The sequence below is a fragment of the Mobula hypostoma genome, chromosome 19 (genome assembly GCF_963921235.1).
Source record: "Mobula hypostoma chromosome 19, sMobHyp1.1, whole genome shotgun sequence".
Taxonomy (NCBI): domain Eukaryota; kingdom Metazoa; phylum Chordata; class Chondrichthyes; order Myliobatiformes; family Myliobatidae; genus Mobula; species Mobula hypostoma.
In genome coordinates, this window is record NC_086115.1 from 12,064,574 (window position 1) to 12,081,286 (window position 16,713).

General features: G+C 43.5%; 1 protein-coding gene across 3 annotated transcripts in view; it reads right to left on the reverse strand.

The window, feature by feature from the left end:
• The window catches only part of abcc2 (ATP-binding cassette, sub-family C (CFTR/MRP), member 2), a 120,786-nt gene that overhangs the window by 70,376 nt on the left and 33,697 nt on the right, over positions 1 to 16,713 (reverse strand). For all 3 annotated transcript variants that reach the window (XM_063071333.1, XM_063071334.1, XM_063071332.1), the window contains 4 exons: positions 13,751 to 13,928; positions 7,635 to 7,889; positions 3,267 to 3,332; positions 1,228 to 1,365 (listed from right to left, as the gene is read on the reverse strand). In XM_063071333.1, the coding sequence (XP_062927403.1) occupies positions 1,228 to 1,365; positions 3,267 to 3,332; positions 7,635 to 7,889; positions 13,751 to 13,928 (637 nt within the window). The remainder of the gene's footprint in view (positions 1 to 1,227; positions 1,366 to 3,266; positions 3,333 to 7,634; positions 7,890 to 13,750; positions 13,929 to 16,713) is intronic.

The window sequence follows — 16,713 nt, forward strand, 5'->3', positions numbered from 1 at the left end:
CAGGTGTGCGCGCATGCGTGACGTGTGAATATGTGACATGCACATGCGTGTACGTGCCCGTATTGCAGAGCGATGCAGACACACCAATGCACAAGTGTAAATCCTCACGACGGCGTAGCCCACTTGCGTAGGCTACAGCGTAAGCTGGTACGCACAAGTATAAATCAGCCTTTAGTCGTGGCTCAGATGATATTTGTGAGCTTAGTCCGAGGATACACCTTGTATCAAATCCGAGGATACACCTTTTGTCAAAAGAACAGGCAAGTAGACAGAGGGGGTGGGGTGGCTCTTTTGGTAAAAAGTGAAATCAAATCCTTAGAAAGAGGTGACAAAGGATCAGAAAATGTAGAATGCTCGTGGGTAGAGTTAAGAAACTGCAAGGGTAAAAAGACCCTGATGGGAGTATTACACAGGTCTCAGAACAGTAGCAGTAGATGTGGGCTACTAATTACAATGGGAGATAGAAAAGGCATGTAAAAAGGGCAATATTACAATAGTCAGGCTACACACACAAAATGCTGGAGGATCTCAGCCAGCTAGGCAGCATCTATGGAAAAGAATAAGCAGTCGACATTTTGGGCTGAGACCCTTCACCAGGAGAAGACCTGATGAAAGGTCTCATCTTGAAACATCAACTGTTCACTCTTTTCCATAGATGCTGCCTGGCTGGCTGAGATCCTCCAGTATTGTGTGTGTGTTGCTCAGATTTCCAGCATCGGCAGATTTTGTCTTCTTAAAATTATAATAGTAACGGGGGAATTCAAAACGCAGGTAGATTGGGAAAATCAGATTGGTGTTGAGGGAAGTGAGGGAATTTGTAGAAGACCCATAAGATGGCTTTTCAGAGCTGCCTGTGGTTGAACCCACTAAGGAAAAGGCAACTCTGGATTGGATGTTGTGTAATGAACCAGATTTGATTAGTGACTCTAAACTGCACTTGTTGTTCTAAGGGTATTAGTGAAGTGTTTGAAATTATGAAACATTTTTGCTTTTCTTTGGTCAACTGGTCTCTGAAATTCCCTCTCCAATCTCTTCTATCTTGATCTCTCTTTAATGTACCTTTTAAATTCTTTGACCACCTTCCCTTATATTCCCTTCCCACTCTTTGAGACATTTTCTCATGTTAAAAGCACAATATCAATGCAGCGCGTTGTTGTAATGATTCTCTCTCTAGTGCATGTCAGATTGTCACCGAAAAGACATCTTAATACTACATGCAACACTTACCATGAATGGTGTGCATGTAACAAGGAAAGTAGCCACAGCCAGCAAGATTGAAGACTTCTTTATCATTTTCAACTCCTTTTCCCTTATTTCTAAAATTTGCTGTTCAAAGGATGGTTCCCAGGCATAAAATTTCATAACCTAACAAAATGAGAAAATAATTAGCAAACTTCTTGTGTCCTCATGAGGCCAAATGTCAGCCCTTAGATATACCCCTCACACCTCCCTCTGGAACAGGAACTCAGCAATGAACTTCAAGCCTCCCAGTCACATACCATGACTCATCGGGAGATCTTCCCCCCTCATACCTCGAGCCCTGGACTGCCGGCTTCTATCTCCTGCTTGTGATCCACAAGCAGAACTGTCCTGATTCGTGATGTCACTGGAAAACTTCAACTAAAATGTTAGCAAGCTGAGGTTTTTCTCTTTGGAGCAAAGGAGGATGAAAGGTGACTTGGTAGAGGTTTTTCAGACAATAAGATAGAGTGGACAGATAGCGTTTTTTCCCCGGGACAGCAATGGGTAAAATTAGAGGGCATAATTTTAACATGGTTGGAGGAAAGTATAGGGGAGGATGTCAAAGTAGTTTTTTTTTACACAGAGAGTGGTGGAGCCAATAAACACCCTGTCAGGGATGGTGGTAGAGGGAGATACGTTAGAGACATTTAAGAAACTCTGAGAGAAGCATATAGATGAAAGAAAAATGATGGTCTATGTGGGAGGGAAGCATTAGATTGATCTTAGAGCAGGTTAAATGGTTGGCACAAACATTGTGGGCCGAATGGCCTGTACTGTGCTGTAATATTCTATGTTCTGGATGTCCTGTCGAAAGTATTCTAACTGGCTACGTCATGGTCTTCCACAGGGGAGGAGATGTCTGATGAGACCGACAGCAGGTGAGTCAATGAAGTCCATCGTTAGATAGGGGTTCTGCCTGGACATGGAGAGAATGTTTCTTATAGTTGGGGAGTCTCGAATCAGAGAGCACAGCATCTGAATAGAAGGATGTCCCATCAGAACAGAGGTGATGAGAAATTTCTTTAGCCAGAGATGGTGAATCTGTGGAATTCATTGCCATAGACAGTTGTGGAGGCCAAGTCATTGGGTACATTTAAAGCAGAGGTTGATAAGTTCGTGATTAATAAAGGCATCAAGGGTTATGGAGAGAAGGTGGGAGAGTGGGATTGAGAGGGAATATAAAATAGCTATGATGGAATGGCAGAGTGGACTTGATGGGCTGAATGGCCTAATTCTGCTCCTATGACTAATGGTGTTATGACTAAAGAGTCTGCTCTTCCTCAGATTGCTTGTGTCCTTGTACTCTCTGACATGGTTCAGTAATGGGGCGGCACAGTGGCGCAGGTGGTAGAGTCGCTGCCTCAGAACATCAGAGACCTGGGTTCAACTCTGACGGCTGGTACTGTCTGTGTGGAGTCCGCAAGTGACCTGGATACCCTAGTTTCCTCCTACATCCAGAAGATGTGGAGGATGTTTGTAGCGTTGTTCACCAAGCCTAGGGGTTAGGTCACAAATGTTTCATGGAGGATGCTAGATTAAATGGATGCTATACTATAAATTGCCTCCAGCATATGAATGAGGAGTAGAATAGGCTGGTCCTGGACTTATTTCCTGGCATAATTTACATATTATTATTTAATTATTTATGGTTTCATATTGCTATATTTATACTCTATTCTTTTTTGGTGCAACTGTAACGAAACCCAATTTCCCTCGGGATCAATAAAGTATGACTATGACTTATGAATGTCAGAGGAGTTGATGAGGAGGTGGGAAGACTAAATATATTGAAATTAAAGTAAGATTGATGCAAAAGGATGGTTGATGGTCATCATGGATTAATTGGGCCGAATAACCTGATTCCATGTCGTATCCCTTTGCGACATCACGACAAGGGGTGCAGACAACTGATTGCTTGATTCCTTCACCATCTTGAGGACCAGCACTTCACACTGTCACTTCCATCTCCCACTTCTGCTCATTCATTGTCAACTTTCCAACCTGCGTCCCTATGTGGAAGTTACCTTAATCCCGCTCAGGATATCATTCATTAATTTCATCCGCCAGTCTTTGTGCTTCATATTCTTCACCTGTTAAAATACGAGGTCAATTTAAGATGGTTGGTGATAATTTGAAGATGGTAATAATGTCAAAAGACTAGGCAAGATGGCACTAAAGTGTGGCAATTCATTGCAAACTGCTCTCTGCAGATCCACTCATTATTTCTATCATTATACATAATTTACCAATTGGGCTTCTGCTGTCATTTTCTCACAGTTCCACCTAGTTCTGAGCTAGACTAGCCTGACAGAGAATGCCCAATCTCGTCTGATCTCAGAAGCTAAGCAGGCTCAGGACTGGTTAATACGTGGATGGGAGACAACCCATGAAGGGCTTGAGACATCATGGTAGCATAACATCAGCAACCCAAGTTCAATTCCCACCATTGTCTGTATGGAGCTTGTATGTTTTTCCGTTGACCATGTGGGTTTCCACCCGGTGTTCTGGCAACATTCCTTCTAAATTTGTTTACAGCTGTGTAGACCAACCATTGCCCTGAGCAGGAAATTTTTACATAGCCTGAAAACAGTGCACCACTTTATTTTGTTTTCTTGTCATTTGCACCTATGAATATTTAGACTGAAAATTTTAAAATCAAACTCTTTTGATTTTAGTTACCAGTTGGTGAGTATAATGAAATATTTTTTACATTTCGCAAACTTTTTCTCATCTGCCTTTATTACAAATCCATTGTCTATAAACAGATAAATTTTGCATCCGGATGAAAGGTATGTTGTAATCCTCATTAAATCATCCAAATGTTCTACTTCTAGTCTGTTTCTGGATTTACATTTGATTGAATTCATAATACTGAAACCACGTTTGCATTCAGCACTAGAGGCCGGCCAGACGCTTTATTAACAATGAGCTACTGACTTCCATTCTGTGTTTATTGTTACAATTTGTAACAGTGTGGTAACTTGAAGCGCTGACAATGTGAACATGTTGAAGCTCTAAAATACTTCAAAGTAAAAGTTATGGTATGTTTATCATTTAGAAATTTTATGAATTATATTCATTAACATAATTGCAGAGTATTTCACAATTATACTAACATAGATTTCAAAGTTATGTCAGCATAATATAAACCATATAACTATATAACCATATAACAATTACAGCACAGAAACAGGCCATCTCAGCCCTTCTAGTCCATGCCGAACTCTTACTCTCACCTAGTCCCACTGACCTGCACTCACCCCATAACCCTCCATTCCTTTCCTGTCCATATATTTGTCCAATTTAACTTTAATCGACAACATCAAACCTGCCTCAACCACTTCTGCTGGAAGCTCGTTCAACACAGCTACCACTCTCTAAGTAAAGAAGATCCCCCCTCATGTTACCCCTAAACTTTTGCCCTTTAACTCTCAACTCCTCTTCTTGTTTGAATCTCCCCCACTCTCAATGGAAAAAGCCTATCCACATCAACTCTATCTATCACCCTCATAATTTTAAATACCTCTATCAAGTCCACCCTCAACCTTCTACATTCCAAAGAATAAAGACCCAACTTGTTCAACCTTTCTCTGTAACTTAGGTGATGAAACCCAGGTAGCATTCTCGTAAATCTTCTCTGCACTCTCTCTGTTTTGTTGACATCTTTCCTATAATTTGGTGACCAAAACTGTACACAATACTCCAAATTTGGCCTCACCAATGCCTTGTACAATTTTAACATTACATCACAACTCCTATACTCAGTGCTCTGATTTATAAAGGCCAGCATAACAAAAGCTTTCCTCACCACCCTATCCACATGAGATTCCACCTTCAGGGAACTATGCATCATTATTCCTAGACCCCTCTGTTCTACTGCATTCATCAATGCCTTACCATTTACCATGTATGTTCTATTTTGATTAGTCCTACCAAAATGTAACACCTCACACTTATCAGCATTAAACTCCATCTGCCATCTTTCAGCCCACTTTTCTAACCGGCCTAAATCTCTCTGCAAGCTTTGAAAACCTACTTTATTATCCACAACTCCACCTATCTTAGTGTCATCTGTATACTTATTCATCCAATTTACCACCCCATCATCCAGATCATTAATGTATATGACAAATAACATTAGACCCAGTACAGATCCCTGAGGCACACCACTAGTCACCGGCCTCCAATCTGACAAACAGTTATCCACCACTAGTCTCCGGCGTCTCCCATCCAGCCACTGCTGAATCCATTTTACTACTTCAATATTAATACCTAACGATTGAACCTTCCTAACCAACCTTCCATATGGGACCTTGTCAAAGGCCTTACTGAAGTCCATATAGACAACATCCACCGCTTTACCCTCGTCAACTTTCCTAGTAACCTCTTCAAAAAATTCAATAAGATTTGTCAAACATGACCTTCCACGCACAAATCCATGTTGACTGTTCCTAATCAGACCATGTCTATATATATATACCATCCCTAAGAATATTTTCCATCAATTTACCCACCACTGACATCAAACTCACAGGCCGATAATTGCTAGGTTTACTCTTAGAACCCTTTTTAAACAATGGAACCACATGAGCAATACGCCAATCCTCCGGCACCATGCCCGTTTCTAATGACATTTGAAATATTTCAGTCAGAGCCCCTGCTATTTCCACACTAACTTCCCTCAAGGTCCTAGGGAATATCCTGTCAGGATCTGGAGACTTATCGACTTTTATATTCTTTAAAAGCTCCAGTACTTCCTCTTCTTTAATCATCATAGTTTCCATAACTTCCCTACCTGTTTCTCTTATCTTACCCAATTCAATATCCTTCTCCTTAGTGAATACCGAAGAAAAGAAATTATTCAGAATCTCCCCCATCTCTTTTGGCTCCACACATAGCTGTCCACTCTGATTCTCTAAGAGACCAATTTTATCCCTCACTATCCTTTTGCTATTAATATAACGGGATTTATTTTCACCTTACTTGCCAAAGCAACCTCATATCTTCTTTTAGCTTTTCTAATTTCTTTCTTAAGATTCTTTTTACATTCTTTATATTCCTCGAGCACTTCATATTCTCCATGCTGCTATATTTATTGTAGATATCTCTCTTTTTCTGAACCAAGTTTCCAATATCCCTTGAAAACCATGGTTCTCTCAAACTTTTAACCTTTCCTTTCATCCCAACAGGAACATAAAGATTCTGTACTCTCAAAATTTCACCTTTAAATTACCTCCATTTCTCTATTACATTCTTCCCATAAAACAAATTGTCCCAATCCACTCCTTCTAAATCCTTTTGCATCTCCTCAAAGTTAGCCTTTCTCCAATCAAAAATCTCAACCCTGGGTCCAGACGTATCCTTCTCCATAATATATTGAAACTAATAGCATGGTGATCACTGGACCCGAAGTGCTCCCCAACATAAACCTTCATCACCTGACCTATCTCATTCCCTAACAGGAGATCCAACACTGCCCCTTCTCTAGTTGGTACCCCTATGTATTGCTGCAAAAAACTATCCTGCACACATTTTGCAAACTCCAAACCATCCAGCCCTTTCACAGTATGGGCTTCCCAGTCTATGTGTGGAAAATTAAAATCTCCCACAATCACAACCTTATAAAGATTATAAGGTTGTAATTATAAAGATTATAATCTTTATAAACATTATAAAGATTAAAGTATAAAAGAAAAATTCCAGCTGCAGGGCAACAAGGCTAAATGTGCAGGAGCATTTCAGTTACTGTATGGCCGCCCACCCACACAGCTTAGAGGGAACCGTGTTTTCCGGTTTCTTCCCACATCCCAAAGATGTACAAGGCTAGTTTGTTAATTGGTCACATAGGTGTACTTGGGTGGTGTGGATTTGTTGGGCTAATAGAGCCTGTCACTATGCTATATATCTAAATAAATAAAAAAAGTATTACCAGAAGTTGGAGAAGCAACATATCATATTCCATCTGTACAGCTTCCAACCTGATGGCATTAACATTATTAGATTCCTCCTTCTTCAACCATTTACTTCTTCCACCTATCTCCTCCCAGATTCTTAATTCATTCCCCCTCCTCCGCCCTGGTCTCACCTACCACCTGCCAGCTTGCACTCCTCCCCACCCCCACCTTCTTATTCTGCCTTCTGCCTCCTTCCTTTCCAGTCCTGATGAAGCGTCTTTGCCAGAAATAATGTTCATTCCCCACCATAGGTGCTGCCTGACCTGCTGAGTGTTATAGAACATAGAACAATCCAGCACAGTGCAGGCCCTTCCGCTCACAGCGCTGTGCTGACCTTCAGCATTTTGTGTGCATTGCCTCAGATCCTTCTGTTGTAGCACACACCTCAGCGCCCGGACTGACTTTGACAAGGGCTACCCCCGAGCGAAGCCGGGTTACCTGCAGGACTCTGCTTTTACTGGCCAGCACTCCGTTGATGGGAATGAGCAGGATCATGATCCCGAACCCAGCCAAGACCGAGGGCCCCAGCTCCTGCCAAAGGAAGGCCATTCCGACTACAATCTGCAGCGGGGCTGACCACAACTGGTGAATGAAGTTGGCGACCTCGTTAAGCCGCTGTGTGTCCACAGCCATCAAGTTCACAATCTCCCCCACAGTGGATTCCTTCCGGGCCTTGTTGGATACAGTCAGGGCCTGTCAAGGAAGAAAGGGGCAATCAGTAATCTGCCATTTTACATCCAGTAACACCCACTCCATCGTGGGTCCAGTTTAAACCTGGCCCACAGCTAAAAAGTTCAAGCAGGCCAAGTTAATTGAATCTGGAACAATTCAGAATCAGAATCAGAATCAGGTTTATTATCACTGGCATGTGTTGTGAAATTTGTTACCTTAGCAGCAGCAGTTCAATGCAATACATAATATAAACCATATAACAATTACAGCATGGAAACAGGCCATCTCGGCCCTTCTAGTCCGTGCCAAACTCTTACTCTCACCTAGTCCCACCGACCTGCACTCAGCCCATAACCCTCCATTCCTTTCCTGTCCATATATCTATCCAATTTAACTTTAAACAACAATATCAAACCTGCCTTAACCACTTCTGCTGGAAGCTTGTTCCACATAGCTCCCACTCTGAGTAAATAAGTTCCCCCTCATGTTACCCCTAAACTTTTGCCCTTTAACTCTCAACTCATGTCCTCTTGTTTGAATCTCCCCCATTCATATGAGGCACTATTTTCAAGTTAGACAGCATGGAATTGAGTGCAGAGGCTATAATATCATCAGTGGACCGATCTGAGCGATAAGTGCACTGGGAAGGGTACACTGTAGCAGGAAGATGGGATTTAATGCAATCTATAACACAAAATACTCTGCAGATGCTGGGGTCAAAGCAACTCTCACAACACGCTGGAGAAACCCAGCAGGTCGGGCAGCATCTGTGGAAAAGATCAGCCAACGCCCCATAGAAGAGAAAAAAATAAAATAATAATAATAAATAAATCAATTACAGTATACATATATTGAATAGATTAAAAATCATGCAAAAAAAACAGAAATAATATATATTAAGCAAGTGAGGTAGTGTTCAAGGGTTCAATGTCCATTTAGGAATCGGATGGCAGAGGGGAAGAAGCTCTTCCTGAATCACTGAGTGTGTGCCTTCAGGCTTCTGTATCTCCTACCTGATGGTAACAGTGAGAAAAGGGCATGCCCTGGGTGCTGAAGGTCTTTAATAATGGACACTGCCTTTCTGAGACACTGCTCCCTCTGTAGGCTAGTACCCAAGATGGAGCCGACTAAATTATACAACCCTCTGCAGCTTCTTTCGGTCCTGTGCAGTAGCCACCCCCCCCCCCCATACCAAACAGCGATGCAGTCATAGCAAGTTCAGGGTCATGCAGAACAGACTCGATGGGTCAAATGGCCTGATTATGTTCCTATGTCTTATGGTCCTCTTAAAGACTGAAAGGCCAGCTTTATTTGTCACGCATACGTTGAAACGTACAATGAAATATGTTTGTATCAAATATCCATCCTAACCCGTGTGTCTTTGGGATGCGGGCGGAAACCAGAACACCTTAAGGAAACCCTCAGAGTCACGGGGACAACAGAAAAACTCTTTGCAGACGGTGACGGGAATCGAACCCTAACCCCTGGCGCTGCGGAGTATTGTGCTGACCACTACCACGCCCACTTGGCAAACAACATAAACAACTTGCATTGATATAGTGCCGTTAAAGAAACACCAGTCACAGAGTCACACAGTACTACAGCATAGAAACAGGCCCTCAGGCCTTTCCAGTCCATCCTACCATGATCTTCTGCCTGGTACCATCTGCCTACACCCACACCACAGCCCTTCGTACATCTCCCATCTGTGTATCTATGCAAACGTCTCCTCAGTGTACATCTACCACTTCTTCCACACTCACACCGCCCCCGAGTGAAGAAGTGCCCCTTGTATGTTTCACAGTTCACCCTTAACCTATGACCTCTAGTTTTAGCCTTACCCAATCTAAGGGGGATTGGGATTGGGCAAGCACTCACCCTATTAATGCCCCTCATAGGTTCTCCATGGCCCTGTCGCTCAAAACTTTGTAGTCAGGCCTTCACTCTCCCTGAGCTGTGGCACAGAATATGCAGGAGTTGATGTTACCTTGCAATTTTATGAAGTACTGGTTAGACCACAGCTGGACTGCTGTGTGCATTTCTGGTCATCACACTGCAGGAGGATGGGATTGCACTGGAGAGAGTGCAGAGAAACTTCTCCAGGATTCCTACTGGCAGTGGTTTATAACTGTCGCATGCACCAAGACACAGCAAAACGCTTGTCTTGCGTACTGTTTGTACAGATCAATCATTGCACAGTGCATTAAGGTAAAGCAATAACAATGCAGAATAAAGTGTAAAAGGTGGCTTGCATGTAAACAACAAAGAGCAGGATCATAACAAGGTAGATTGTGAGGTCAAGGATCCATCTTATTGTACAAAAGGTTCATTCAAGAGTCTAATAAGGTAGAAGCTATCCTTGAGCTTGGTGGTACTTTTTTTAAATTCTTCTGCCCAGTGGGAGAGGAGAGAAGTGTAAATGGGGGGGGGTCTTTGATTATGCTGGCTGCATAAGTCGTCGTCGTGGCTATCCCTCGAGGTTGAGGATGATTGTCTTTGTTCTGTTGATCTACTTATGGGTTCTCAAGTGGCTTATGAGTCCAATCTTGGCTTTGAAAGTTCTTCCACATTCCGGACAGGTAGTTCCAGATGGCAGATCGGGCTTTGGTTGTTGCTGCCTCTCTTTCCATTTTCGTCTCTTTTCTTCTAATTCTGCACATCTGTTGGCTTCGAAAGTTGCTGTTCCTTCTCGGATGATGGCTTGCCAGAGTTTTCTGTCCTTGGCATTGGTTTCCCAATTGTTGATGTCGATGTTACATTTCTTCATGTTGGCTTTTAAGACGTCTTTGAATCTCTTCTGTTGTCTGCCTCTTTTACGTTTGCCTTCTTTAAGCTGGGAGTAGAAGATTTGTTTTGGTAGACGTTCATCTTTCATCTGAACAATATGACCGCTCCATCTTAGTTGGTTCTTGATGACGTAGGCTTCAATGCTTGGTGTTTTTGCTTCATTAAGCACGCTGACGTTGGTTCTTCTATCTTGAAGGCAGTCAGAATCTGTTGTAGGTGGTTTTCTGAAAGAGCTGCAACACTGTTGTCATCTGCGTTTTGGAACTCGATGAGGGAACTCATGGATGTCTTCGTTTTGGACTTGAGATGGGCAAGATTGAAAAGTCTGCCACCTGTTCTGTAGACAATTTTGAATCCTGGGGGTAGGTCGTCCTTGATAATGTGGATGATTGTCGCAATGAAGATGGTGAACAAAGTTGGGGCAATCACACATCCCTGTTTTACTCCTGATCTAACTTGAAAAGGCTCACCGTTACTGTTGCTGACCATGACTGTGGCAAGCATGCCATCGTGGAGGAGTCTCAGGATTCGAATGTACTTTTCAGGGCATCCATAGGTGGATAGGACATCCCATTGGAGTTCTCTTGATACCGAGTCAAAGACTTTGGTGAGGTTGATGAACGTCATGTACAAAGGTCGAAGTTGTTCACGACATTTTTCTTGTAGTTGTCGCATTGTGAAGATCATGTCGATTGCTCCACGTGATGGTCTAAAACCAGCTTGTTTCTCTGGAAGGATCTTCTCGGCTAAAGGCTTGAGCCGGTTGTTCATGATGCAGGTGAGGATCTTTCCTGCTGTTGCTAACAGGGAAATTCCACGATAGTTTCCGCATTCGGATCGATCGCCTTTCCTTTTGTAGATGATAACGATTGCTGAGTCTCTAAAGTCTGCCGGTATGTCTTCATTTATCTATATCTTGATGAGAAGTTGATGCAGTTGACAATGAAGCGGGTTACCTCCAATTTTGTAGACCTCGGCTGGTATTCCATCGAGTCCAGCGGCCTTGTTGTTCTTCAAGATTTTGATGGCTTCCTTGTCTTCTTCAGGTGTTGGTATTTTGCTTAGGGAGTTGTCAACGGGCTGTTGGAATGTTGTTAATCACATTCCTGTCAAATGAGACGGTTTGATTTAGAAGATCTTCCAAGTGCTCCCTCCATCTAGAATTGATGTCAGCATTGCTCTTCAGGATGGTTGAACCATCTTTGCTTTTGAGAGGGGCTTGACCGTGAGTGGATGGGCCAGTAAACTAAATAGCTTTAGTTGCATTGAAAAAGTCTCGAGTGTCATTGGCGTTTGCTGGTTGTTGGATTTCCTGAGCTTTCTTCCTCCACCATTGGTTTTTCAAGTTTTGGGTGTTTTTCTCAATGCTTTTCGACCGCATGATGGTGATCCCTCTGGACACGGCTTTCCAGACAGGATGGGGTGAAGCAGACTATTTTTAGGGCACCTTTTCTAGCCCCTTCCCAGTTCAGGGTGAGCAGAGTGGATCCTAAATAGGGCTGCTCAGATGTGAATACTGCTACCGAACAACTTTCCTGCTTCTGTCCAAAAGTTGAGCGACTGAATCAAGCATTCACCGTTTTCATGCCAGTTCTTGACGAGGAGCTTCCAGCCATCACATTGCCTGCTCCCGTCGCCCTCCCCTGATCGCCGAAAGACTTGAAGAAGTGGCCCACTGAGCGAAGATGCCCGTGCGTGTATTTGTTTAACGTGTACTTGATGTTGCACTCCAAGAAGCACACGATACTTCACAAATCAACCAACTGACTCCAGTGACATGGAAACCACGACGACTGGAGCTGATGGATTTGTTGCAGCCTTCATCCGTCTTCACAGCCGTTGAGTTCGGAGAAGGGCTGTGTAAGTATATTGAAGTTAAAGTATAGACAGAGTCCATGGAGAGGAGGCTGGTTTCTATGGTGTACTGAGCTGTGTTCACAACTTTCTGTAGTTTCTTGTGGACGTGCAGAACAGTTGCCCTACATCTGCTCAAGTAACTGCCAAGCGGCTATGCATCCATACAGAGTGCGTTCACGAACAGGCCAGGACTGGAGGACTTTAGTCACGAGGGGGGACTGGATACCCTGCTGTTGTTTTCCCCGGGATTGCGGGGTGACCTGATAGAAGATTATGCCAGCCCATGGTGCAAAGCTGATTTACTCATTCATTCTGGTTGTCGGCTGTTTTTATTTTTTGGCCAGCTAATCAATCCACTTGCTGAGTTAAAAACTCTGTTTAAATGCAGTCTTTAGCTGTTGTAGGAGTGGGGTTGGTGCAAATTACAACTGATAAAATGGACTGGAATGGAAAAGGGTTTTCTTCATTCACACTGGTACGGTCAACGTTTACAGCCCAAACCGAATTGGCCCTGAAAAGATGGAGATTAGCCACATTCTCAAACTACTGAAGTCTTTTTGGTGAAGGCGTTCCTGGATTGCTGTAGGAGAGGGAGTTTCAGGATTGTAGATCCAGGAATGCAGTGCAGAGAGTAGTGGACTGCCCAATGCATCACAGGCCCATCCCTCCCCACCGTTGTTAGTACCTACAGGAGATGCTGCCTCAAGAAGGCAAGATCCATCATCAAAGGTCCCCACCACCCAGACCATGCCATCTCCTCACAGCTACCACCGGGCAGGAGGTGCAGAACCAAAAGTCCCACACCACCAGGTTCAAGAACAGCTACTTCAGTTCAACCATCCGGGGCCAGTATTCCAACACTATGAGCTGTCTGTGTGAAGTCCGCACGCTGTCCCTAAGACCCTGCGCGTTTCTCTCTTGGGTGCTCCAGTTTCCTCCAACATCCCAAAACTGTGTGGTTGGTGGCAGTAAATTGCCCGTAGTGTGTATGGGTGGGGTAGAATGAAACGAGGTGAAGGTAAATGAGCAGTCGATGGTCAGCAGGGGCTCAAGTGGGTCTGTTTCCATGCTGTGTTCTACCTGCCTGAAACAATGATTGTATAAATTCCACCCTGAATACGCCAATACCACAGTGTCAGAACCTCCAGCAACAAAAAAAAAACATTTTCCTGAAAGATTTGCGGAGGAAAGTAGACAGCTGACGTTTGGGGTTGAGAGGCTGCCCGCTGGTACCACACCTTCTTGTAGACGGCCGCAGTGACAGCCGTCCGAACGCGCATTCCAAGCAGGAAGCAGCAATTGAAGTATTGCTGCAACATCACCGACTGCAGGACGGCCAGAATGAACAGCAGTATGGCATACAGGTACCCCTTCCACTCATAAATGGACTCATCTTCAGTGAAGGAAACTATCAGCCTGTTTAATAAAACAAAAGGACAAAGAAAAGCAATTATAGCAGAGACACAGTTACTGAGGCAATCATCATATCAATCGGTGCCCTTGTGGCAGTGTAACGCTTAGCGGCCCCAGCTGTGAGATCTGGACACAATTACTGTCGCAGCCTGTAAGGAATTCTCCCTGTGACCGTGTGGGTTTCCTCCAGGTGCTCCAGTTGCCTCCCACATTCCAAAGGTATATGGGACGTTAGTGAATTGAGAGCATGTTATGTTGGCTCCAAAGGCATGGCAACAGTCGCGGGCTGCCCCCAGCGCATCCTCGGGTCGTGTTGGTTGTTGATGCACACACCGCCTTTCATTGTGTGTTTTGATGTACACCAGGACAAAGGCAACGTTAGTGTTCACTCGGAGAGAACTGGGATTTAAAAGCAGGTATGTAATGTCAAGGCTCTATGAGGCAATGTTCAGAGTATTGTGAGCAGTTTGGGGCCCTTTATCTATGAGAGGATGTGCTGGCATTGGAGAGGGTCCAGCGGAGGATCCTGGGAAAGAAAGGGTTAACATATGAGGAGCATTTGATGGCGCTGAGCCGTACTCACCAGAGTTTAGAAGAATGAAGGGGTTCTCATTGAAAACTATAAATATTGAAAGGCCTTGATATACTGAATGTGGCAAGGATGTCTCTGATCATGGGGGAGTCTAGGACCAGAGAGCAGAGCCTCAGGATAGAAGGATATCCCTCTACAAGAGATGAGGAGGAATTTCCTGAATCTGTGGAATTCATTGGTGCAGGTGGCTGTGGAGGCCATGTCATTGGGTATATTTAAGTGGAAGTTGATAGGTTTTTGTTTAGTCAGGGCCTCAGACGTTACGAGAGGAGACAGGAGAATGGGGTTGAGAGGGATAATAAATCAGCCGTTATACAATTACGAAGCAGGCTTGATGGGCTGAATTGCCCAATTCTGCTCCTATGATTTATAGTCATGTGTGACAAGTCAAGGTAATATATATCTTTATCTTTATCTTTATCCAGTGACTATTTGGGCCAAAGGGCCTGTTTCCATGCAGAATCACAATGCTAATGAGTTCTGAAGCTTTATTAACTGCAAGGGTATCGCAGTCTAGAGCTGTTGAATTCTTACACAAGTTCCACTAGATTTTTTCCAATACCTTGAGACGTATTCCGTCAGGACGAGGGGAATTATCTACCTTTAGGGCCACAACCCCTTTAGTAACAGAGATTGTATTTGGATTCCCACCTCCCATCACATCTGTAACACCTCTCCTTGGCACATTAGACATCCTCCACCATGAAGACCAATACAAAATAACCTTTCAAAGACAAGGTCATTTCCACATTACCCAATACTAATTCCCTCTTCTCATTTTCCAAGAGACCTGCGTTCACTTTAGCCACACTTTTCCATCTAAAACTTGTACGATCTGCTTTAAATTTTATGCTAGTTTACCTTCATATCCCATTTTATTTCTAGTTTGGTGGTTCTTTCACAAACAGGAAAAAATCAGCAGATGCTGGAAATCCAAGCAACACACACAAAATGCTGGAGGAACTCAGCCGGCCCAGGCAGCATCTATGGAAAAGAGTTTTGGGCCGAGACTCTTCATCAGGCCATGGATCAGATATTTCAGGACTGATGAAGGGTCTCAGCTCAAAACGTCGACTGTTTACTCTTTTCCATAAATACTGCCTGGCCTGCTGAGTTTCACCAGCGTGTCATGTGTGTGTGTGTGTGTGTGTGTGTGTGTGTGTGTGTGTGTGTGTGTGTGTGTGTGTGTATATACACGCACACACGCATTGCTTGGTAGTTCTTTATTGCTTTTTAAGGAATTCCCAGTCTTCCAGTTTCCCACTACTCTTGGCAACTTTGTCCACATGAACTTTTAGTTTGATGCCTTCCTTTACTTCCTTAGTCACACAAGGCTGGCTCTCCCTACCCTTTCCGTCCTTTTAACTGGAATATACATTGTTGAGCACTGAAAAATCTCAGTGTTTTCCACTGTCCCTCAAGTGTCCCACCTTATAGTCTGTGTTCCCAGTCTACGCTAAATAGCTCCTTCCTAAATTCCTTTGTAGTCTCCCTCATTTAGGTCTAATACACTGGTTTTAGATCAAACTATTCCACCATCCTTTTTATAATCACCCTTCCAAGAGGATCCTTACCTACAAGATTGTTAATATTGCCTGTTTCGTTGCAAAGGACTCCAACTAAGATAGCTTCTTCCCTTGTAGATGCACTAACATGCTCTTCAAGAAAGCTACCACAGATGTATTTTCTGAAGTACTCCACAAGATTGTCTCAACCAATTTGTTTCACCCAATCTGTAAGCTAAATCCCCCACGACAATTGCCATTCCATTCTTCCATGCATCATTGTCTATGCCACTTTAAAGTTATTACCTGGAGGCCTAGAGACAACTCCCACCGGTAAGTTTCCTCCCTTGCTATTTATAATCGCTCCCCAGATGGACTCAACAGGGTGCTCCTTAGATCACACCTGCATATCATCTCTCATTATTGCCCAGAGTTCATCCTTAATTAAAGCACATCTTTCTGCTTATCGTTCCATATTACCTGATACCCCGGCTATTTATTTCATCATCTCCACCCTGCAACTACGTTTCTATAATGGCCACCAAATCATTTCCCGCAAAATATGATTTGTTACACAAGCTCAGGGACCTTCTTTTGAATGCCACAGGCAATCAGACACCATCCCTTCCACACGTTGTCCTTTTGGAATATAGTAATCTTTGAGTCCTTTGCATTTGAATTCTCTGTACTC